This window comes from Lepisosteus oculatus, chromosome 16, assembly GCF_040954835.1.
Source record: "Lepisosteus oculatus isolate fLepOcu1 chromosome 16, fLepOcu1.hap2, whole genome shotgun sequence".
Classification (NCBI taxonomy): Eukaryota; Metazoa; Chordata; class Actinopteri; order Semionotiformes; family Lepisosteidae; genus Lepisosteus; species Lepisosteus oculatus.
The window spans coordinates 4,188,698-4,211,910 of NC_090711.1; the positions used below are offsets into that span (position 1 = coordinate 4,188,698).

The 23,213-nt window shown below is 43.2% G+C and overlaps 1 protein-coding gene across 2 annotated transcripts; it reads left to right on the plus strand.

Moving 5' to 3' along the window:
* The first annotated feature begins 467 nt into the window (after positions 1 to 467).
* Positions 468 to 22,478, plus strand: LOC102682736 (cilia- and flagella-associated protein 337). 2 transcript variants are annotated; one of them, XM_069179522.1, is made up of 27 exons: positions 468 to 1,129; positions 1,289 to 1,331; positions 2,184 to 2,337; positions 2,637 to 2,755; positions 4,051 to 4,154; positions 6,946 to 7,135; positions 7,405 to 7,510; positions 7,858 to 7,942; positions 9,238 to 9,359; positions 11,204 to 11,277; positions 11,670 to 11,800; positions 11,934 to 12,001; positions 12,473 to 12,621; positions 13,122 to 13,259; positions 13,639 to 13,746; positions 14,355 to 14,582; positions 15,051 to 15,121; positions 15,591 to 15,795; positions 16,546 to 16,740; positions 17,283 to 17,453; positions 19,011 to 19,226; positions 19,593 to 19,760; positions 19,865 to 20,033; positions 20,503 to 20,635; positions 21,247 to 21,439; positions 21,624 to 21,719; positions 22,133 to 22,478. In XM_069179522.1, the coding sequence occupies exons 1-27, from the start codon at positions 1,026 to 1,028 to the stop codon at positions 22,382 to 22,384; spliced, it is 3,792 nt and encodes a 1,263-aa protein (XP_069035623.1). In that variant the 5' UTR covers positions 468 to 1,025; the 3' UTR covers positions 22,385 to 22,478. The 2 variants fall into 2 exon arrangements, with proteins under 2 accessions (XP_069035623.1, XP_069035622.1); XM_069179521.1 differs by having other exon boundaries at positions 469 to 1,129; positions 2,181 to 2,337.
* The last annotated feature ends 735 nt before the right edge of the window (positions 22,479 to 23,213 follow it).

The following is a 23,213-nucleotide window of genomic DNA, read 5'->3' on the forward strand; positions in this document are numbered from 1 at the left end:
TTCAAGCAGGCTTTTGCTGTGGATGAAATGAGATTTTGCTGAAATGGAGATTCCTGTTAGGTGCTTGTGGATAAGTATATGATTGTTCTTTTCTCACCATGTAATAGAATACGGACGACTCGCATACGTGTTCATTCTCATTTAACCCAGTGCCGGCCCGAGGAGGACAGGCTCCCTCTTTCGAGCCTTGGTTCCTCTCAAGGTTTCTTCCTACTTTAGTCTACTAGGGAGTTTTTCCTTGCCACTGTTGCCTTAGGCTTGATCACTGGAGGTTCAGGCCCTGGAACCTGTAAAGCTGCTTTGTGACCATTGTAAAAAGTGCTATGCAAATAAACCTGGGTTGAATAAGTACATCCAAAATGATAGCATTAACTGCTTTTCTAGAAATGCTCAAACGTGTTAATGGGTGTTGCATGCACCCCCTTGTTGTGTAGAAGAAAGTTTTCATATGAAAATTCAAATAGTTCTTCCCAAAGATGAGAATTCAAGGTAAGGAGGAACTCTGTAAGACAGTGATCTCAAAAGGCAGCATGTGTTTGGACTTATGCAACAGCTGCATATTGACTCAAGATAAGTATTAACTTTCTCAGTGTTATTCTGATGGCTAATAATCCCAACATGACATTGTAAGCACTCAGGCTAAACCTTTGCTTGAACAAAGACATTTGTTACATACTGTGGCAAGCTCAGTCCTTCATATAGAGTGTCACAAAATACTGTGCAGTGCAAAGACATCTTAAATTATTTTTCCCGTGCGATATGCATAAAGCAACATTCATATAAGAAAAGATGTCATACAATATCCACTTAAAAGAAAAAATGTGGTTAAAAATGCAGGTTCCAGTGTTTTGAATTACCCCTTGCCATAAAACAAACATTAAATCCTTTAGTCTAGTCTGTGAGATCATCAGGGAGGATGAATTATGATTAGATGACATCATAATAAAGGAACATTCTATGAAATTACCAGCCCTCTTTCAAGTGGAAAATGTAAGTGCCGAGAGCTCTGAAAGGACACTATAAAAATGAAAAAGAAAGAAACGCAAGAAATCCTGATAAAGGGTAGCACATCTGTGAATGCCAGTAACGCAAATGTGAAGGTAGCTAAGCAGTCCTCTTCAGTAGCATGGTAAGTTTCTTTTGTCATAAGTTATTGTGTTGCCAGTTGTGAGTCTTCATACATGTTAAAAAATATATTTAATTTGTACTGTACAGTATACTGTATGTTTACAATACTCTATATTATACAGTGTATAGAAATGATAAAAAATCATTTTTATATTTGTAGGGCGAACTCGGAGACTGATAAAAACAAGCAGACTGCAACACAGGTATAGTACAGATGGCAAATGCACTGTTTTGCTAAAAAAAAACGTTTTTGTTTAATATAAGCTGGATATGGTTCAAAGTTTCATTTGCTACTTCTAGGTAGCTTCTCAAACGTTTTAGGACAAATGTAATGCAGTCTTGTATATATATTCACTCTAAATAGCTACACTTTTTCTGTTTTGATGTTGTAACTCACTAACTATAACTATGAATAGTAACTGATGAATAGTAAATCAGATATTGATTGTAGTGAACACTTGCAGTTTCTCTTGACGCGGAGAGGGAACAGATCTTCTGAACTAACTTATTTAAAGCATGGAACATTGGAACACTGAATCCAGAATCCTTCCCTCTATCTATGTATTTATAATGTCTTTATCCAGAACAGGGAGTATCCAATCTCAGCAAGCAACAGGCATAAGGCACCCTGGATGGGATGCCAGTCTGTTGTAGAGCAGATACACAGACACCCACCATCAATTTTCCCCAAAAGCCAGTTAACCTACCAGTGTGTCTTTTGACTGTGGAAGGAAACCCACATTTACGTGGGGAGAACATACAAGCTCCACACAGATAGCAGCCCAGTAATTGAACCCAGAGCCCCAGCACTTCAAAGCAGTAATTCTAGCCACAGTGACACTGCACCACCCTACTACAGAATCCTTGTTGGCCCAAACTGTGTTCCTCCAGTATAGAAACACTGATGTGCAACCTGTTAACCATCTCTAATCCGTTCCGCTCTGGAGACAATGACCCTGAGCAAATTCCCTGTTCCTTTCCAGCTGCTTTACGTTCAAAGCCCATTGCTCATTTGCTGTTGACTTGCACCCTGTGCTTCACATTTCCCACAGCAGCCAGCTGGCGCCCCAGCGGAGAAGCCAGCGAAGGAGGGCGAGATGTCGGCAGAGGAGAGGCAGACGCAGGGCCGCGTGGAGGACCAGATCAACAACGAGCACCTCCAGCGCATTGAACGCATGTTCCGCGAGGCTGATACAGACGGGGGCGGAGGCCAGTAACCGAATCGTGGAGATTCTTAAAGGCCTTCTAACATATGGATATGTACTGAAGACCTGGTTAAAAAAAAAAGACGTTTCAAAGCATTCACGAGTTAATAGGGTTAGTCAGCGCAGTTGTACCAATGCTGAATTATAAAAGGTAAATAATAGAACCCCACCCTCCCCAAAGAACATGAGTATCAAGCAAAGGGAAAAGGGAAATGAGGTACAATTCTGTCTTGATCTGTTACGATAATAAAGCATTATAGCTTGCCTTCCTCCTAAAATGTCCTTTTTGATTTAACTTTGCAGGCTTGGACATGGAGGAGTTTCGAGATGCCATGAAGAAGATTATGGGCGAGGTGGATGATGAGGACCTGGACATCATCTTCATGAAAGTGGACACTAACTGTGATGGCAATGTGGACTGGGTGAGCGGGTCACAGAGCTGCCTTTCGAAACATGCCTGAACGGAAATTCATATTTTAGCTATCTCTAGAAAGCAGCCAAAGATCAGCAAGCAAAGCATTGTGGTTCACTGGGAGACCATAAAATCCTGATGAACCGTTCAAGAAAAGCAATTCGATTTGCCTTGAAAAAGATTTTATCGCTCAGCTGCAGACCTTTAAATTTTGGATTGTTAGTTGACCAGGGACTGGATGCCAGCAATTTTTTTATGATCTTTAAAATGCTGTTGATAGTGTCACATAATAGGAGCCACCTGAGCCCTCTGTTAAGTGCAGACTGATCCTTAATAGGCAGGCTGCTTGAAAGTTTGAATAGTTCGAATAGTTTTTAGGATAGAACTGTTTTTGCTCCTTTATATTGAAATTCAAACCTCTCTGTCCATCTCCACTGTGACCCCAAAGATGTTCATGCAGCTTAGTTGAGTATTATTCCTTCACTTTGGGCTTTGAAATAAATTATATCGTATAACATTCAGGCTCTGTGAATCTTACAGCAGTTCATGCACAGACTGTCTCAGCGACAGAGAAGGCTCGTAACTACAGCTGGCACAGAAAGGCCCTTGTACATAATTGATATAAATAACTTCTTCCCAGAAAGGACTTGACCAGAGGGAATACTCATGTTTTGCCGGAGTCAATGGGATGTTGATAAACAGTATGGATGAAGGTCTTTGATAGCGGCAGGCATGGGGCTTAACATTACTTCCTCACATCTCCGGCCTGCACTTTCAGCCTGTGCTCCCTGTCCGTGTGGTGTTTGCATGTTCTTCCTGTGGTTGTGTCTGGATGCCCCATTTTCCTCCTGCCTCCCAAAGACAGGCAAGCTATCTATGACAGGACGCTTGAAATTGTCCCTTCCCAAAGCTTGAACCACAAAATGTGAACCTCTCATCAGAACCCAGACTAGAAAAAAAAAGACAGATTAGAGCTATGATGCAGAAATTGTACCATCCCTTCATTTAAATTAGGTGCTTTGAACAATATAGCCTCACATGAACCTGAAAGAAATATGGGATCAGTTGTAAAGGAGGTGGTGGGTTTTTAACTTGATTTTATGCCTTTTTTCCAGCTTTCCAGGGTGTGAATGTGTGTGGTGCTGTGGATGGGTGTTTTCTAAAGCAGAGTGACTTTTTATAAATTAGTAGGATGGCTCAAGGTTCTCTCCCACCTCCCAGTAGCCCTGCCATCCCCACATCAAGTACAGATTTCACACTGAAGCAGTTTTTCTCACGTCCCTGCTCTTGCACCTGTGTTTCCAGGATGAGTACCTGAACTACATGCTGCTGGAGTACCGGGAGAAGGATTCCCTTCAGCAGCAGACCAGACCCCTGTACTTCCCCAAGCCACTGAAGATCGTCCCTGTGTAAGGCAGCCCTCTCGGCAGTGACAGTGTTATCTCTTCCTGTAAATGTATCCTAAACACCAGGCGAAACTACACTCTCCCTCCCTGGGACGTGTGCTGAAGCAGGAGCAGGGGTTGAAACCAGAAGTGGGGTGCTGGAATGCCAGCTCTCTGGGTGTGTTTCCAGTCTAAAAAAGTGGGAAGCTGTTGATGGAAAAGCGGAAAAGCATTCTGTTTTGCCCAAAAATGCAATCTGTCATTCATTTATGACCCAGTTCTTTCACAGATAGGTCACTGAATTATATTTCCCAAGAAAGACCTCTCAAATGTTTTTTAAAACTCTCTTTGGCTTCTAGATTAATTGGTTTCAAGAGCTGCTGAGTAGCGGTTCTGCTTTAAATCTGCCAAAACAGCAATCCTCTTTGTCTCCTGCACTTTCAGGATTTTAGCTATTGGCTGCTTCGCCCTTATTATTAAATTGTTTAATTATTATAATAATAATGTTATAATAATGTAAAAATTATTCATATTTTGACTGAGACTTTCAAAATACAATTTTTACTGAAAGTTTTGGTTCAGTTCAATACAGTTACGTCTTCAGCTCCAGGATCCCTGCACAGGGTTTGAATGCATGAGTCCAGTGCTAACATCTGCCCCTGTTCCTTATTATTCCGCCTCTGTTTCTGTGGTAATGAAGGGTTAACAGGAACAAAATATGGATGCTGACGTTATTCTGAATTACTTAACCTTGTTAGTACAGACGAAGTAGCGATGGACTGGTTTCATTACCAGAACATCCTCAGAGTGGTTTAGCTCATCCTTCTGATTCTGTTATTCATTAGCAACTAACAAAGTAAATTGATCAATTTGTGCTGGTCTTTGATTCTCAGTCTCTGGCTCTAAGAGAGCTTTGCAGGCTGTGACAGGCCAGTGGATGTTGTAACAGTACAGTATGTGTTACAGTAGGTACAGCTGATGGTGCCACCACCCAGTCAGTTCAGCTCATAACACAGCTTCAGTTTAACATATTTAAATGTTTTATAGTTGTTTCAGATTCTTAAGTTCATTTTACTTTGTATGGTCTGAGCCCTGAGGCTGTGGTAAGTAATCTGGCTTTTGATGTTGGCGTGCATAGCATTTATTTCGTCTTCCTGAATGGGCTAAGTCTGTTTTGACAGCAGTGTAATAGGTGTGTTCCTACACTCTGGCAAAGACTGACTTTTTTTGTTATGGAGTTAAAAGGGTTTCCATGTATCTCTTAAATAATTAAATAGTAAATCTGGTTCTACAGCACAGCCTTTCTGTTCCATCTGTGATAGTGCTGGCAGCTGAGTCCCAAGAAAAGATGTTAACACACTGTAACCCCCAGTTATCTTGCTGAGGAGACACTTATGTTCTGGATAATCTCTTGTGGAATTAAAAGTTATGTACATAGGATTTAATAGATTTATATCCTGCTTTTTAAAAAAATATTATAGAAAGAACAGCCCGGCCCAATTTCATTTTGTAGTCTGGTCAGTTTTGTAATACGAACTGTGTTCTTAGCTATTTCCAGCCTATTGCAGAAGTTCACAGTCCCATATTTATGATACTGGCTGTTATCAAAGCAGAGAAAATGCTATTGTTGTGTAGAACAATTTCATCTACAACATAATCAGCAGTAGAAGCCTGACCTTTGCAATACATTTCCTATGCAAATCCATAATTGGACTAAATGAATCAGGCTGTGGGGGACTTCAGACGTCCGAACAGAAATGCTGCCATTATTTTGCTATTTTTAGCAAATCTTCTAAATGGTGATCAAATCAAGACCATTCAGCAATGCTTTTAATGGGAATATGATTTCACTCCAGTGGGAGGCTCTGTGCTCTCATTGGCTGAGATTTTCCCTTGGGTTGGGGGGGAGGACTGTCTTCTCTCCAGTAGGGATAAGGGTGATTGTGTGTGCATGAGCACAGATAGTGTGGCCTGAATGTCTAATAAACCTCTTTCAATGATGAGTCACTTCTCTGGAAATGCAGCACCCTCCCCCTCCCTCCTCACCCCAGTTTGCAGTGGAGTCGCGATTAATGACTCAGTAAGGAGCATGGCTCATGTAGCTATGCATGCATTATTCAGACAAATTCCAGTGTATCGGCTCAATAAATGAATGAATGTGTTCCACTACAAGCATGATCCAGTACAGAGCTGTATGCCAACTATAACATAATTCCTGTTCGTCCACTACAAGCATCTGTATTTCCGTGTGTGTGTTTGGGTAACTTTGACATTATATGGCTTCTGTCTTTTTCCATCCAGACATTTAGCTCCTCATACCAATGGAAGCCCTGTTAATGTGTTTACCAGTTAAAGGAGCATCTGTACATGTGTTATTCAGGCAGAGGTCCAAGTAAACTAAGCTGAGGCTTAAGAGGCACATGTCCCTAAACAAACAGATTGCGAGATGAAGCCAGAGATGTGTGTCTGCAGCACCACAGGGGTCACATTCTGACTGAACATGTGCTATTATCTCTCTGAATCACTATATGATATAGTATTAAAGTCAGCATTAGTATGGACATATGGGTTGACTCATTACACTCTTGTGCCATAGATTGGTTCCATGTTTTCCATACGTTACCATTTGGATAATGATTGGAGCACTAGAGTCATGGTCAAACTGCCAGTTAAAGAGCTAACGAGAGCTATACTGTTTCCTGGTGAGTTCAAATGACTGGGGTTTGCTGGGAGAGTCATTACTGCTACCTCCTCCCTGTGTGTGAGTGTGTTTGCCTGGCTTGGCCCTGCCTGACACTGGCTCTTGTGTCTTTAGGGCTCATTGTGAGGTGATAGTGCGGCTACAGTTCTATCCTTTCCAGACACCCCAGGCAGACAAGAAGGATTCTGGCGAGCAGAGTGGGCTCCCCAAGGCACGGACCCAGCTGGGCCGCTACCTCTCCATCAGCCGGGATGGAATCCTGTACTACTGGAGCGAGAGATTCAAGCTACTCCGGACTGTCAATGTGAGGCCGCGGGCAGACCCTCACGGGCCCATTGTGTTCCCACACACCACTACTTAAAAACACAACCGGATGATCCTCTAGGGATCCAGAGCTTGAAACCTAAGCTTGGAAATATGTTTTCGGTGTATTTGTAATCCTAATTGAATTTAAGAGCAGAGCCTGTGTGTTGCTGATGTGATTATGTGTGGGGAAGGAGGCTGAAGTGGGGCAGGAAGTGTCTACCCTTGTGAGCGCTGGCCTTGGGCGCTGAAGTGTCTGCTGCGTTTCAGCTGGACACTCTGAGGCGCAGCCATGCCCATCCCATCTGGGTGACCGACATGATCTGCCTGAGCAACTTGAACCTGCTGGCCATCTCCTCCACCGGCCGAGACGTGGGTGTGTATGTCAGTGACCACAGCACTGCACTCCTTCTCTGTGTAATGCATTGTGTGGTGATGTTTTGAACACTTTGTAGGTGCAAGGACAGAGCAGTGAGTTAGAATATCTGTCAGCTGGCAGATCTGTTTCATAAGGTCACCAGACTATATTCGATTTTATTTTTGAGAAACAGCTCAAGATGGTTACAAAACTAATGAATGACTGAGCAAGAACGCTTTGTGATTGAGTGTGGCACGTGTTAAACATTCTTAAGTGTAACCTTGTAAGAGATCATGCACTGGTTAATTTGAAATGTGATGAAAGACAAATGAAGAATGCACTTTATTTATTTTTTTTAACATCAGAATTCTACGACATCAGTGCCAGCAAATGTGACATTGTCTTTTCCCTCACTGGGCTGGACAGCTACATTCTAGTTATGGACTACTGGTAGGTACCAATCTGCATGAGTAAAACAGGGTGTTCTGTTATCTGTGCTACTCATTTCTTACCTGACGTTAAGCATGTCAGATCAAGGATGACTTCATTCTCTCTGTATTCACTGTCTACAGTAGCTCTCATAATGGATTATCCTGGTTGCAGCCAAATACCAAACTATACTCATATATTCCAGAAATTACTCCACGTGATTTTATTTCAGTATTCAAATTTCTGAATTAAGGAAATCATAATGGTTCCAACTGAGAGGAGGCCATTCTGCTTTTATGGTAGGCCATAGCAAATAGATCCAAGGAACTCACTGCACTGATTCCTGAAAGAGCCCAGGGTGTTGACTTCAACAACATACAGTAGCTGGATAGTGTTTCCATACTCCCACAATCCTAAAGGATATAGATCAGCCTCCTGTTATCGATTTTAAATGCATTTCCAGAGCTCCCACGTTCTCTAGTTTGTCTTTCTCTGCTGAGTAGGGTGATATTCATGAACGTATTGGAAATGGTATATAAGATAGGGCTGGGCTGTATTATTTGCTGATGAGCTGCAGTGCAGAATCGTCTGGGCAGACCAGGGTCTGGTGGGCTTGAGCAATCCAGGACAGCTTTGGTTTGCCTTGCATCAGTGCCCGTGAGCTTGCACTACTGATAATGAGAGGTGCATCACTCCTCCTGAAGATTTCAGGAAGGTAGAGCAGCCAGAGGTTTAAATTGGATAATGTGGTATACATTAATGACTCGTGTGAGAAACAATAAAGGAGCTGTGTAAGAAGACAGTCAGAACAAATGTTCTTGACTATCAAAAACATAAGTGAGAGAACCAAGGTCAGAGAAGCTGAAAATCATAGGCAGTATGCCACATCCCCTTATCTACCCTGAGAAACATAACTTCACTTGTATATAAGCTGCTAAAAACATGCATTCTGTAGCTATCTATTCTGTAGCTGCAATGTAAAAGTTTTAGGTTTACAATTCTTCTGGGTCGATCGAAACTTGGGGAGTGAAAGGCAGTTGAACTGTCTTTGAAGCAGCTGCAGGAAATAAACATAGTGTGCAGTTCTGTACTTCTCTTGTCCTGAGCTTTGTCCTTTTTATCACTACAGCTCCATCAGTGTTGAGTCCTCTCTTGGACAAGCGTAAAATGGCAAGTGGCTTGTCTGGGGGGTGTTCTGGAGGAAAACGCACACTGTCCCCAACCTTTTCATCACTGTTCGAGGCTTATAGTAGAGTTGATGAATGATTCAGGATAACAGAAAGGGTGTAAAAGTTTATATTATTTGTTGTTTTTAGGTCTGATGGGAAAAAAGGTGTGTTTTCCATGGGTGATGCAGGAGGCAGTATTTCAGTCTTCATATCTTCAGACGTTATCCGGTATGGACTCTTCAGCACTCTGAACAGCACCTCTAAAACAGGTACAGTCTGTCACGGATGTCCAAAGGGACTAACCGTGGGGAGCAGGAGAGCGGAAAAAGACCCATATGCATAGTGGCGAGACGGGAAAAAGGCCCGGGCTCATTAGTGCAAAGAGTTCAGGAATGCCGTATAGAAACCTATGCCCTCAGGGAGCGGACGTGGGGCGCCCTGGTGCTAGGCGGGTCTCAGGACATCCGAACGTCAATGCTGAGCGAGGACAGAGTGCAAGACCCGGAAATATATAGCCCAAGGGAAAGAGAGGGACAGGAAGGACAGCAGACTGGAAACTAGGGACAGGACAGAGAAGGAGCGCCCTCTGGCTGCAGAGGGCGTGACAAGTCTCTGCCCAGGACAGCTGACCATTCCAAGAAAAATCTAATAATATCGACTGATTTCCCTAGCAGTTTGCATCAATCCTGTGTGATAGTGAGGTGTCTAGGAAAGATATTCGTTGGGTGGGTTTGTTTAATCAATTTAAAGTTAATAAGTAGTTTTTTATCTAATCTATCAAAATTGCACACATACATTTTTGGGGTTTTGTTTAAAATTATTTTGTGGTGGTGTACGTTCTGAATAAGATCCATGGAAGTGGAAATTGCTTGAGGAGTTCCTGGCAAAATAATGTCAGGAACCACATTAGTAAACAAGGCCTATGTTTCTATTCATGTTTTTTCATATTGTACCTCTCTACATTACATGTTTTCTATGTACAGTTTATAAGTAATATTCCACATCATTGGTTTTATTTTCATGTATAGTAAAAGGGCAATATACAGTAGCTCTTCCCTGTGTTTTCTATGCATTTGTGTGAAGAAAAATATTGTTTGGAGGTATAAAAATGTCCTTTGTTTCCCTCCGCTCCAGGGTAGAAATCTTCTCAGAGCAGGGAGTGACTTCAGGTCCTCTGGCTGGAACTATTTATGGCTCCTCTCACACTGAAGTGACTCGATTATGAAAAAGGCTTTCTAGTCTAAGTCACATCAATAGTAATAGAAATCCCATGGTGACTGTGAATGACGAACACCAAACTAAATGTCAGAACTGAAACCCTAAAAACAAATTTCTTTAACCATTTGAGGTTAAGCCTAAGTGTGCCTTCCATCGTCTATACTATTCGTCTGAATTTCTTTTTCCCAGCTGATGTTTTGATCACTACAGAGTTGATTTTGTAGAAATAGCACATATTCTAAGTAATTATTATTGATGAAAGTCTAAAAAAAATAATGAATTCTCTGACATAACGTTTCATTGATATATTGAGCACGTAGGTTGTTGCTTATTATTCAGTGCTCCATACAGGCAACAGAAAAACCACAGACACACATATACTGTATATAATTTAAAGATATCAAATTTAGCTTGTTTGGTTCTGAGTAGATAATTGTTCTGAGGATGTCACCCAGCTGTATCTTGAAAAAAGCCAAGGTATGAGCTTCCAAAAAATGGCTGGGCAGCTTATTCAAGACTCCTGCAGCTCTTTGTGTAAGAAAGTGTCTCACATTCTCAGTTTGTATCTTCCATTTAGTTTTGTGTTCTCTGGCTCACGTTTGATGTTGACTGGTGACAATGCCTTTGTGCATTTTGAAGGATTGGACCAGTCCCCCCATCGTCTTTTTTTTATTCTGGACTTAACAGATATAGTTCAGGACAGTCCTTTCAGCCCTAGAATGTATCTGGTCACTCTTCAACAGACTGGTTAACTTTCCTTCTATGCAGTATGTTCATAACCAGTCCACCTGCTTCTGTCTGGACAGCAAGTGATTTTCAAGTGGAGATTTTCTCTGGAACTAATTAATCATTTGTAGTCTCGGATTCTTATTCTTAACAATTCTTTGTTTTACAGGTGGAAAATGTCGCATCCCTACACCAGCTTTGTTTAAAAATACATCCAGCATTTACTTGTGCTTCAGAGTTTCTGTAAGTAGCGGATCTATATTGCATCAAAGTAGCTGTAATATTCAAGAAATATTTAAAGTTCGGCACCTGCTAGTCGAATGGCTCAGTTGTCTATACACGTGACTGCCTTAGTTATATTCCGAGCCATGATTTAAGATAGTTGTATGAAAGCAGAATGAGTCTGAAATTGGTTCAGCTAGAGATCACCAGATACAAGAGAATAAATAAACTACTGTAGAATAATATCAAAATAAATTTCTATCTACGTTTGATTCTTCTCCTCGATAGTTTTGTCATGTCCCAGATTTCGTCTTGTTTCCCATGAGAGTCTGAGGCATGAATAATAAGTATTTCTGCTCATGAGCGTGGCTCATTCCTTGCTGTTTCACGCTCTTTCGGGGCTTTGTGTGCAGGCTCTCCACAGTGACTGGTGCTACCAGATCAGGTTCATCCCGGAGCTGAACGCTGTCGCCACCTGCTCTGCTACTGACAACAGCGCCATGGTGCTGACCCTGGTGCCCCACTCCCAGAAGAGCCGAATTCAGTACGGCTGCTTCCCACCTCCCTCCCTCGCTCTGCTCCAGCCCTTTGTACACCTCCCGTTTTTCAATGAAATGATCTCAAAGTTTTCCTGACCAATCCTGAATCGGAATACTCCTCTTTTCTGTGATTCACAGTAACTCAGCTTTTCATCTAAGGAAAGGCATTTTATGCTTTGACTATTCCCCAGAGTTTAATATACTTGGTAAGTAGTATGTTGGATCTGATGTATTTTTGTGATTTGTATTAGACATTTTTAACTGGCCAAGCCTTTAGACAGAACAGAATAGAGGTGTTGTAAAGGAGTAAAAATCCATGCTAGGGAGAAATATAACCATGTTTTGATAATACATTTCAAAAACCTCACATAAATGTTCAATAGCTAGTAACTGAAAGAGCAAATTCCTGTGGCTACAGACTATTTCCAAAATATACAGTTCCTTACATAGATTTTGTAAACATATTTCTTCAACATCTTCAACAGCTCAACAGATTGAGATAATGTTGTTAATATGTGGTTACAAAAACAAAAAAACAGAGCAGAAGTGCAAACTGGACCTTAGTGAAGAAGAACCTGTGGGAGGTCAAAGTGTGCAGTTTTAGCAGGAGCAAGACAGGACTGTTGCAGGGGCTGACTCTTGTGGCAATCTTCTCGCTGTGCCTTGCTCTGCTGCAGTGACGGGAGGATTTGACAGGATCGTGAGAATCTGGAACCCCTACGTCACAAACTGCGCCACCTCCCAGATGAAGGGGCACATGTCCGCCATCACCCACATTGTGGTCAACGGGCGCGACAACAAGATCATTAGCATTTCCAAGGACAAGGTGAGTTGCCCAACGACAAGTGGAAGAAGAAAAGAATTCTTGCCCATTGTCTATTTCTTTTGAGATGGACATAGATCTACTTTTTGTTGGACGTTTTAAGCTTTCCTGAAAAAAAAAAACAGTTTGTGTTGCGTTAGATCTTGACAAAGTAAATACTGCAGAATGGGTGGATGTTGGGTCAATGAATAAGCATGGTGAAGACAAAGCAATAAGTGTGTAAAAGGGATTCCCCCAGTCGACTCAATTGGTGAAGTTATAGGAGTTGAGCTCTTTGATCTTTGTGGGTTTGAGCCTGGATCATGTCTCTAGCCTACTGTGACCAGGATTCCTCAAGAGTCGACACCACGATTGGCTGTGCTCCACCAAGGGTGGGGTGGGAATAATAAAATAAGCTCACTTAGTGACACAGCGACCCCTGTGGCCACCCAGGTACTTGCAGGCATGAAATGAGGCTGGCGAGGGATGCGCCGCTCACGCATTTCAATGCTTTTTGTTTTGAGAATGTGCGTGTCTGGGACCTGCAGGACTGCGCTTGCCTCCAGAACATCCACTCTAGAAACATGCCCTTGGGCAAGTTCCCCATCTCAAGCATTCACTACAGCAAGGACACCAACACCCTGGCCCTCTCCACCTTTCAGGTTGGCGGTGCTGGTCTTCCGTCCTTCCGTTTCTTCTTCTCACTTAGCGTTTGCTTCTAAGATTCTTTTATCATAGATTTCTTAAAGCTTCAGAAAATTGGACTGAGCAGGAGTTCTGATTTTTTTAAAACGTATTATTCCAAATCGCATTATTTTTTGTTTGCATGGAAAAAAAAAAAGAAGTTGGCTTCTGCTCAGGGAAAAAACAATCCCAGCTTGTGATGCATAGACTGCTGTGTAGACAATTTTAAGGGAGCAGAAGCTAAAAGCAGGTCAGCTTTTGTCTATATAATATACTCCATGCTGTAGGAAGAAATACTGTTGCCCAGTAATGATGAGAGAATGTCAGACTTTTTCCTTGTGCTCATCATTGCTGTAGATTGGTGTTCTGTATGGTGCAGTGGAAGATGTAGAGGCCAGCAACAAAGCAGCCACCTCCCATGAGCAGTCACTGTGTGCTGCACTCTACAACAGCAACTTCAAACAGGTATGTCAGGTGGTGAGGGCGTTATGGGATTGAATTGGGGTAGTCAGTGTTATAGATACGCTGCTGTGGACTTTAGAAAATGAATAGATGGTCTGTTCTTGAAGGTGATTTTTGTAAGATTATTATAGCTTCTACTCTCTGCCTATCTTGCTGGACTATTAGGATAACACCAGACAGATTTCTCCAAGCGTCATCATTGTAATAGTTGTCATAGTTGGACCCAAACTGGGGCTGTGACAAACTTCTCTGAGTCCCTACTGTTCTGAAAACATTGGCTGCTGTGATCAGCAGAGAACTCTTCTCTTCCAGTGGGCCCTGTTTCTCCTGTGGGGCGCTTGTGTCACTGCAGGTTGGCAGGTTCAAGGAGCACATGTATTTCATCAGTTCCTGAGCTTCTCTGGAGATGCTAGGTCCTAAAGTCAATTGTGGACCCCGAACAGGGTGGGTGTGTAAGAAAAAATGAATGTCCATTCCACATGTGGAAACAGTGGCTCGGGGCTGCGGTGGTCCTGCTGGCTCCTCCTGCATGCTTCTGACCTGCTTTGCTCCTGAGCCTCGGGCCTCCTGCAGCATGGGGTTCTCTTGACTCGGGTGTCCGTCTGTTCTAGGTGGTGAGTGGCTGCCACAGCGGTGTGGTAAGCGTGTGGGACATCCTCACGGGCGAGAAGGTCATGCAGTTCGCGGCCTGTCCGGGGAGAGGGGTGGAGGTCACGGCCATGGCCTTTGACGGACCCAAGAGACGTCTCATCACCGGCTCCAAGGACGGCTCCCTCAGGCTGTGGAACTTCAACAACGGGGCTTGCCTCTTCGAGCTGCCCAAGCTGCATGACTCTGAAGTGCGTACCGCAGCGACGGTGGACACCTTGAGCGCAAGCATTAACACTGTTCTTCCTGAACAGCATTTTTCTCATTTTCCCGAGATTTTACTAAACTTCATCATGCATCTTCTTTGCTACAGTTTCCTGTGTTTAGTGCAAAGCAGTCGTTCTTATCATACATCAGTATACTCTATAAGGCTTTTACGTGCTTTCATTGCACCTTACTACACTTTTCACTGCTTTTACTGTGGTACACCACGGTAGACTTTCAAGATTGTAAACATAATACACAATACAAGGTTTGGGACAAGATTGTAGCGCTATGACACTTTGCTCCTGAATGGCTAAGGTTACAGATACCAGCAAGGACATATTTTGCTTTTCTACTGCATATAATTTCATATACAGTATTATGAATAGCATTTACATATTTCTATACATTGCAATACTTGTGTTTGCTTAGGGGTTTTTGTCATTGACTTTCAGGTGACTGGGATTCTGTATATCAACCAGAGGATTTATGTTTCCAGTTGGAGTAAAAGAGTGATCTGGTACCTGTGAGTAAAAAAAAAAACACCTTCTGATTAATGTCACCAACCGATATAACACTTGTCATCATGGAAGACATAACGTACATCCTCTGGGAAGTTGCTCCCCTTTCCCAAGGCACAGAAACAGAGGGATATTGATTTACTCTACCCAATATTTCTTCTGAAAGAAAAAAGGCACTGAGCACAAGTTCAGACCTGTCCCTCTCTGTCACAATGTTTCATTTAAGCTGAATACTACCGAGGATTTTAGAGTTTGTCAGGGGTTGTAATGCTGTAGCTTGTAAGTCTTACAAATACACATCTGCTGAAGAGAGCAAAAAACACAAAAAGATATACAGGTATACATTTTAAATAACAGACATACTATATGTAAAATGATCAAATCCGTAAGCCATATCCTTGACTTCAGTATTAAGATTCCAGTTATTTGATCATTTGAATCGAAGTTTTAGCTCATCTTTTTGGTGATGGACAGGGATTCGAAAGAGGATGATGAAATGGAGTATCGGCAGTGGAACTGCTATCACTCAGAGGATATCTTCTCCATGGACGCCCACAGCCACAAACTGCTGGTCACCGCTTCCTACAACGGGGACATCATGGTGTGGAACATCGACTCGGGTCAGGCTTTCTGCCGGTTCAACGCCAGCGAGAGCCCCCTGCCCCTCCTGCCCATCAGGGTGAGCGCCAGCCCCCAGAAACAGCCCTCTGCTCTCTAAAGGCTGTAAGGTGATGCCTTCAATTAGATGATGTTACGCTAGCATGGCATAAAGGTAGAGACCATCCCAGAACCACTCTGCCCAGAGCTCATGCTGGTTTCTGCAGTGTTCAGTAGACAAGAGAGTACATGGAGCACACAGGGTAATTACCAAGGTGAATGCAGGGTAAGATGTAGTAAAGTACTGTGATGTCAGAGCGTGATGAGCTATGCTAAAGCACAGCACAGTAAGCTCAATGCCTGATGTAAGCATGCTTTACTGCTGTTGAGAGGAGACATGCTTTATTGTTTGGAATATCGCAATTGGCAATGACTGGCAAATATTTAAGATTCCAGACATATAGAAAAAATTGAAAGCACATCCTCATACATCTTAGAGGTTTATTCCTTCTCAGTCATTTTGCTTGGGTAGTACTTCACCTGATTACCTGCTTGTGCTGCCTAAGATATCTTAGATATCTAAGATATATGGTATTTTCCTAGAGTTTCTCTGGTAAAGCAAGTCATTCGCTACAGACCCCAAATCATACCAGGTTCAGACTTGAGGTTCTGCGTCCTGACCTTTAAGCGTGGCGAAAGTATTTTCTGATGATGTTTCTTGAGGAGAAGGACAACGACAACGCAGAATGGTCTGTGGTCAGCCCTGCTCCTCCACAAGGTGAGAGCTCAGGCCACAGACCTGACGCCCTGTGTACTTGACTTCCGGGGGCAGGTGATTGACCAAGGCAGTGCTCGTCGGGAGGGCAGTCCTTCCGGCTCGGAGGAGTCCCTGAGCAGTGAGGAGGATGTCGGTGATTCCCCGAGGCTGACTCCTGCGGGCACCGAGAAGTCCAGCGTCAGCAAGCAGAGAGCTCCTGCCTTGTCTCCTCCTGCTCCGAAGAGAACCAGCCAAATACGTCTCCAGCAGGCAGGAGGCAGTACAACATCACATTGCCCCCTAGGGCTGAAGCCTCACAGATTTACATTCTCCTTGCCCCCTTTTCAGTGCTTGCTATTTTGGCTGCATGTACTGGTCCAAATTATATACAGAAGAGCTCTTCACAGATGTGTCTACTGACAGCTCAACATCTGGCTCTCAGGCACAAAATACAAATTAAACTGAAGTAAAAGCCATAAAACACCTCAGAGTATAACTTATTAATTTTTATTGTTCTGCTGTAAACCTAAAGAAGTTTCAGAATCTGTAAATCAGATGGAATGACAGGAATTTACAGGAATTCTTAAGGATTTTTTTATATACTTTCTCTAAAGTCTGCATTAATTTATTCTTGGTGTTCGTTCAACCAACCAAGTCTTGTTTATGTTTTTTAGAAGAGTTCACTATACCTTACGGAGACACCATTTAATAGCATTGCCCTGTATACGGATGACATCTAGTCACTGGCTCTTCGATAAGAATGTTTATTTAGCACCAAAACATTCTCTGATCGCCACCTGCTTTTTCTGAAGGAGAAGCGACACAGTTCCCAGGAAGTGAGCCCTGTGTTGAACACAACGGACAGTGATGATGAATGGACAAGTAAGGAGAAGAGACCAGCCACCACCTCCACCATGGAAGATATGGAGAAAGAGATGGATATAGAGGAGAAGCTGGACAGACCTAGGCTGGCTGTGGAGAAGGTACGCTATGTATTAAAACTGTCAAACTGTCATGATTGTCACTAATGAACTGTTTCATGTGGTGCAAAAAGAAAATGTGTTGTGTTACAAGATGAGAATACCTCCGGCAGCCATTTCCAATGGAGATAGAACAAGTATATGTGTCCATCACATCCTGTTCAACATTCACCTCTCTTGGATACAGTAACTTTGCTATACCATAAATGTCTGGTCTAAAAGCTGTATAACAATACTAAAACACAAATTCTATTCTAATGTTAGAAAGCACATTTAAAAGTGTGTTTTAACTGTTTAGATGACAGAAGGGCAGGGCAGTTGTACATAGTGGACTTGGGGAAAAAACAAGATATGGACCAGCTTGCCTACACATTCAGGTAGCCATAGTAACACACCCAGGAGCCACTGGCCATGTCTTTAAATACACAACAAGCTAATGATGTAACTGGAGAATAGGTCCTCAATACAGCAACAACAACATCAGCAGGAAAAATTACTTTTTTCTGCAGTAGCAAGCAGCCTACATGGCGGTTACCGAGTTCATCTAAAATGACCAAAGTCTATACAAAAAAGGAGTTCAGCATTTCTGTTCCTCACCTCCGTCATGGTAGAGCAGTCTAGTGTTAAACCATCTTGTCTCCACATTGTTTCTGGTTCTCGTTTGCTTGCATTTAAAAAATCTCGACACAATTAAGTTTTAAACCCGAGCTTTTTCTCGACGTAGTCATCGGCTGTGTCTAAAAATGGCTGAAGGCCTGCGATGACTGAGCTCAGCTGACACCTTGTGGTGGGGAGAGTGTATTCCTCATGGAAGTAAGGGAGGGTTTGTGTTCTGCTTGAGCTTTTTTGTGGCTTGATCAAACCCTTAACTGAACTTACTAAGGGCTGTATCGTATTTTTTTGAAATGTTGACATTGAGTGAAAACTCATAGGCACTGTGTTCTTAACCGTTTGGAAGCTCTGAGTTAAAAAGCTTGAAATTTCAAAGCACTCCAGCTTATGGTTGGGATATAGACTTCTGCTTTTGTTTGTTTTTTTGTGGCTGCAGAGAATTATTCAGAACAGCCTCGTTTTAATTTAAAAAAAATCTAAACGACAGCTGTTTTACCGCCTGTATTTTTGGACTGTAGCAATCTTCCACACCAGACAACAATGTGTGCATTGTGTAGCCCTCTTCTTTACTCTTCCACTGCAAGCCTGGGGTGCTTATAGAGGAATTGTGGTAGCAGAGAGCTGGGATACGCTGCAGCAACAGGAGCCTCCAAGCCAAGGGATGATAACTGTCCCGTTATCCTCCAGGAGGATTTCACTGGAAGGGGTACTTGCAAAGCACCGTAAACTCCTCTTTTCCTTAAGGGGGTTACTGTAATCGAAATGGACTCAACCCTGATGGCTACTGAATACAGCTGGAGCTCCTGGCTCCTGTCTTTAAGTCTTTATTCATGCCTCTTCTAAAGAGGGGTTACAGCCGCCCTTCTCCGAGACCCCTCGGCGTGTGTTTCTACCAGCTGAGAAACGGAAGTCAAGCACTGCGCGCTCTGTGATCTGCCACCTCTTCAGGTTCTGTTCCTGCGCACCCGGGAGCGCAGCCCCAACACGGCGATTCTCCTGACCAGCGCGGCTGACGGCTACGTATACGCCTGGTCCATCAGCCACCAGGGGGGGATGCTGGGAAAGTTCAAAGCAACGCATGGCAGCGACACCGCTGTCTGCTCCATGTCCACAGACCTGGAAGACCAGATGCTTCTCACAGGAGACACGAAGGGCTACATAATGGTAAAGACCACATTTATAGGAAGACTTGCCTTACAGTAAAAAAACGGGGGGGAGGGGGACCATGAAAGTAAATGTTAAAACCTGAGATTCACATTTCAGAAACTTATTTTTAGAAGAAATACAGTAATGCAAAGAAGTCCAAGACTGGCGATTTTTTCCTGCTATCAATACATTTTAATTGATGTGCGAAATGTATGGGGACTTGATGACATATATTGTATTGCAGAGAGCTCGAGGATGTCCAAAATGGGAAATATAGAAGTTTCAGAGACCACATTTAGTGCGTCTTTGTCAAAGAAGGTGAGAGGTGTCTCTTATTGAGGAAGTCCCAGTATTGGATTGTCCGTCTCTTGTGCCTCCGTGTAGATATGGGACATTGAGAATTACTGCTACTGCATGGGAGATGAACAGGAGTCCTGCTGGAGTGAGGAAGAGGAGAGAGGGGGAGGGAAATGCCTGAGACTAGCTGACCTCATCCCAAAATACTGCAGAGTGCAGGGTCCCAGAAGCCTGGTAGTTGAGGAAGAGAAAGAGGTAATTCAGGCGAATCTGGGTCACAATTTGTACCCATTGAAAGGCAGGACTGCAGGATGATGCCTTTCATTAAGAGACTTACAGTCCGCTTTTATGATTCAAAGGTATGGGGTGGATGGAACATCACCCTCGTCCCCCCAAAGCTGCTCAGCTCTTGGAGGTGCCACCTGAAAGCGGTTACTCACCTGGAGTATGTGGACAGATTTCAGCTCATAGTCACGGCCAGCCTGGACTGTAATGTCCGTCTGTGGAGCATAGCAGGCAAATACATTGGTAGGCAGGAAAGGGAGACATCTGGTGCTGCAAGTTATGCGTTAACTTGTACATCAATAATATTTTAAAAACGCTGAATGATAAGAATTTAATTTAAGAGGTCATGAAGTAATAGAATTTTTTTAATGTCTCGGTGAAACTCTTTTGCACGGACTTGCTGTTGCAAGTCCAGCAGCATGATGTATCAGCAGTTAGCAATGATGCACATGGGTCTGTGTGTGCAGTGTTATTCATAACGTGTGCCCTGGCATTGACAATCCGAAGTTCAGAAAGGACCTTTATCAGTGTACATCATCTGCTGGCCTTGCTCATGTGCCAAGGTCCTCCTTGAGAAACACTAACCCACTGACTGCCTGCCACTCAAAGAAAACAAAGAACATCTACTGTTACAGACAGCAAGAGAATCTACCTGCTCAGGATAAGAGGACCAGGTATGACAAGAACTCTCCTGCAATTCTTTTGTCTCCAGGCACCTTTGGCCAAGCTGTGTGGCGTGTGGGTGTGCCCTCTGTCACCCCTGCGGAGTTGCCTGCAGATCTAAGAAGAGTGGGATCCTGCCAGACCCTGAGGGTGCTCAACGCGGGCTCTCACCCTCACTGGCAGTAAGTCTCCAGGAAACCCCCCCAAACCGGGGAGGCCCCCCTGGTGAGACTCAGGGTTATACAGCAAAGACATCATCTCTTCATTCTGCACATTGGCCTCAAGCTGCGTCATAACTCAAAACATGTTACTTTATTCCTACTTAATGAGGAAGCAGCTCCTTCTGGGTGCACTGGTGGAATCAAGAGCTCAACAGGATGCCAGTTCATCGCAGGGCACACACACACACCCACGAGTACAGAGGGACAGTTTAGAGACACCGGTTATGTTATCTAGTACTGCTGGTTGAATGGGGAACAAAAGCTTCACATCTAAGAGTTGTAATTTACCCTGCCATCCTAGGAGAATTAAAAAAAATCATATTTTATTTGAGCAGGTTCATTGTGTTTCAGTAAATAAAAAAATACAGTTTTCTGAGTTTTATCACTTTCCTGGGACATTAACACCTCCACCCAAGAGCAGAGCTCCGAGCAAGCTAGTTCATAAAGAAAAGGTTAACTCTAACTTGAGTTCTGTCTGTGAAGTTCCCTTGATTCGAAAGTAGAATGTTATGGCAAAGGACGAGTGCCATAAAAATGACCCGTTAAAAGAGTCTGAGGTCGTGCATCTGCAGCTGTGCCAAGAAACTGGTGGAGAGGCTGGTCAAGCAGAGGCGGCAGCAATCAGTGATGATGACCTTCAAGCTGGCCAACAAGGATTACAGCTCCAAACTGCAGGAGCTCCTGCCCGCCGACCCCTGCATCACCGAGTCCAGCCAGGAGCAAATCGAGGAGACGTGGAGAAAGTGGCAGGTCAAGGGGAAACAGGTATGCACTGCCCGACCGCGGTTGTGCAGACCCTGTCACAGCTGGCTGATGGCAACAAACTGGAAGCCCTATCTGTAGTATTTAACATGCAAAGCAACTGAGTGCCTTAACTGATTCGACTGGTAAAAGTGGTTCCATTTCTAAAAGGAAGAAAAACTTTAGCTCTCCCACCATTGTGTTCCAGAGAAGCAGTGTACTGGGCAGAGCTTACAAACAGAAGGTCAGGCACCATCTGCCCAACCTACCCGATGTCAACACATCTTTCAGCAGCAGAGAGCAGGCAAGTCACCTTTTATTATCATATACGATAACATATATATTAATATAAATACTTTTTAATGGGATACATATTATGATCAATTTATGAGTCCCAGTACTTTAAGAAATAAACAGTGCAGTTACCTTCCTGTGGTAGACAACGCAGGAAGACATGGAAAACCATGCATACGATCTTAAATCAGATCCCGGAGAGATTTGCCTTGCACTGCAGCTGATAAAGACCTGAACTGGCTCGTTAATGATTTAATTGGACCAATTAAGATTCTCCCAGCTCATCAGGTGTGGGTATTTTAAATATTTCCCGAAAATCTTCCTATGGGCCCTTTAGGACCATGTGTGGACACCCATGAATCATCTAAACTATTACGTACTGCTCTATGTTACTCTATCTTCTTATGCTTCACTGTGCTCCAGCTGAGGATCTACAAGTCCATGCCCTACTCCTCACTCACCCCAGTCACACAGCCGCCCATCCCAGCAGTATTGAGAGAGCAGCAGCTGAAGACCCAGGAGGGCCTCGAGCCCACAGGCAAGCAGAAGCGCCTCAGCAAACGGCAGACTCACCTGCGCTTCACCCCAGCAAACAAAGTCACCAGAAAGAAATCTCCAGCTGCCAAACCAAACGGGAGCAACAGCGCACCTGCGAAGAAGGCACCGAGTCTGTGAAAGTGCCGCTAATCTGCGCTCTGGCCTTGCTTAATAACTGGAAGAAGTAGCAGAAGTTCTCAAGAATAAGTGAAATACAAATTCCCCTTTGAAATGTTCTGTGTCAGTGTTTTTTTGTGTGAGTTGCTGGAGATCACCACAGGACAAAATTTTACAAGACAGACTGGATTTAAAGTGAATTTTCAGTTGATTTCTCTAAAATACAGTGCATCAATAGGACTGTGTATTTCACAGGTTACAGCAGTAAAATCACAGGCAAATTTGAGCCACTTAAATTTGGAAAACCTGCAATGTGGGCACTAGGATACTATTTTCCTGTGGGAAAATAAATGACAGCACTTCAGCCCAGAAAGCCTGGCTTTCGTTATTTTATACAGAAACATTTATTCTCTTTGCACCATCACAGAGGGCATGAAGACATTACATGAAGCACATCACGTCACAAGCATTCTTCATACCACATGATTTCTCCCTAATTCTCCTTAATTCAACAGGAACCAATGTCCCTTTATAAATAGTAGCTGTTGCTCACGCAATTCATTGAATACTCAGGATACTATGCAATAAATTATTAATCACAATCTGTTAGATCACATCAGCAAAGGAAGTTAAAAAATGAATTCATCTTCTTGTACGATTAAAATATTAATGCTATTTCTACTAGGTGGTAGAACAAGCACAGAAATAGAGTTCAGAAGTTCTCAAGTTGTGCTTTCCATTCACAAAGTGTTAGCTGTTTTATAATTATGGGACTACTATTTTTACAGCTAGGGTTTACAGTATTAACGGGAACACAAAAACCCTGAATAATACACTTTCACTCCCTGTC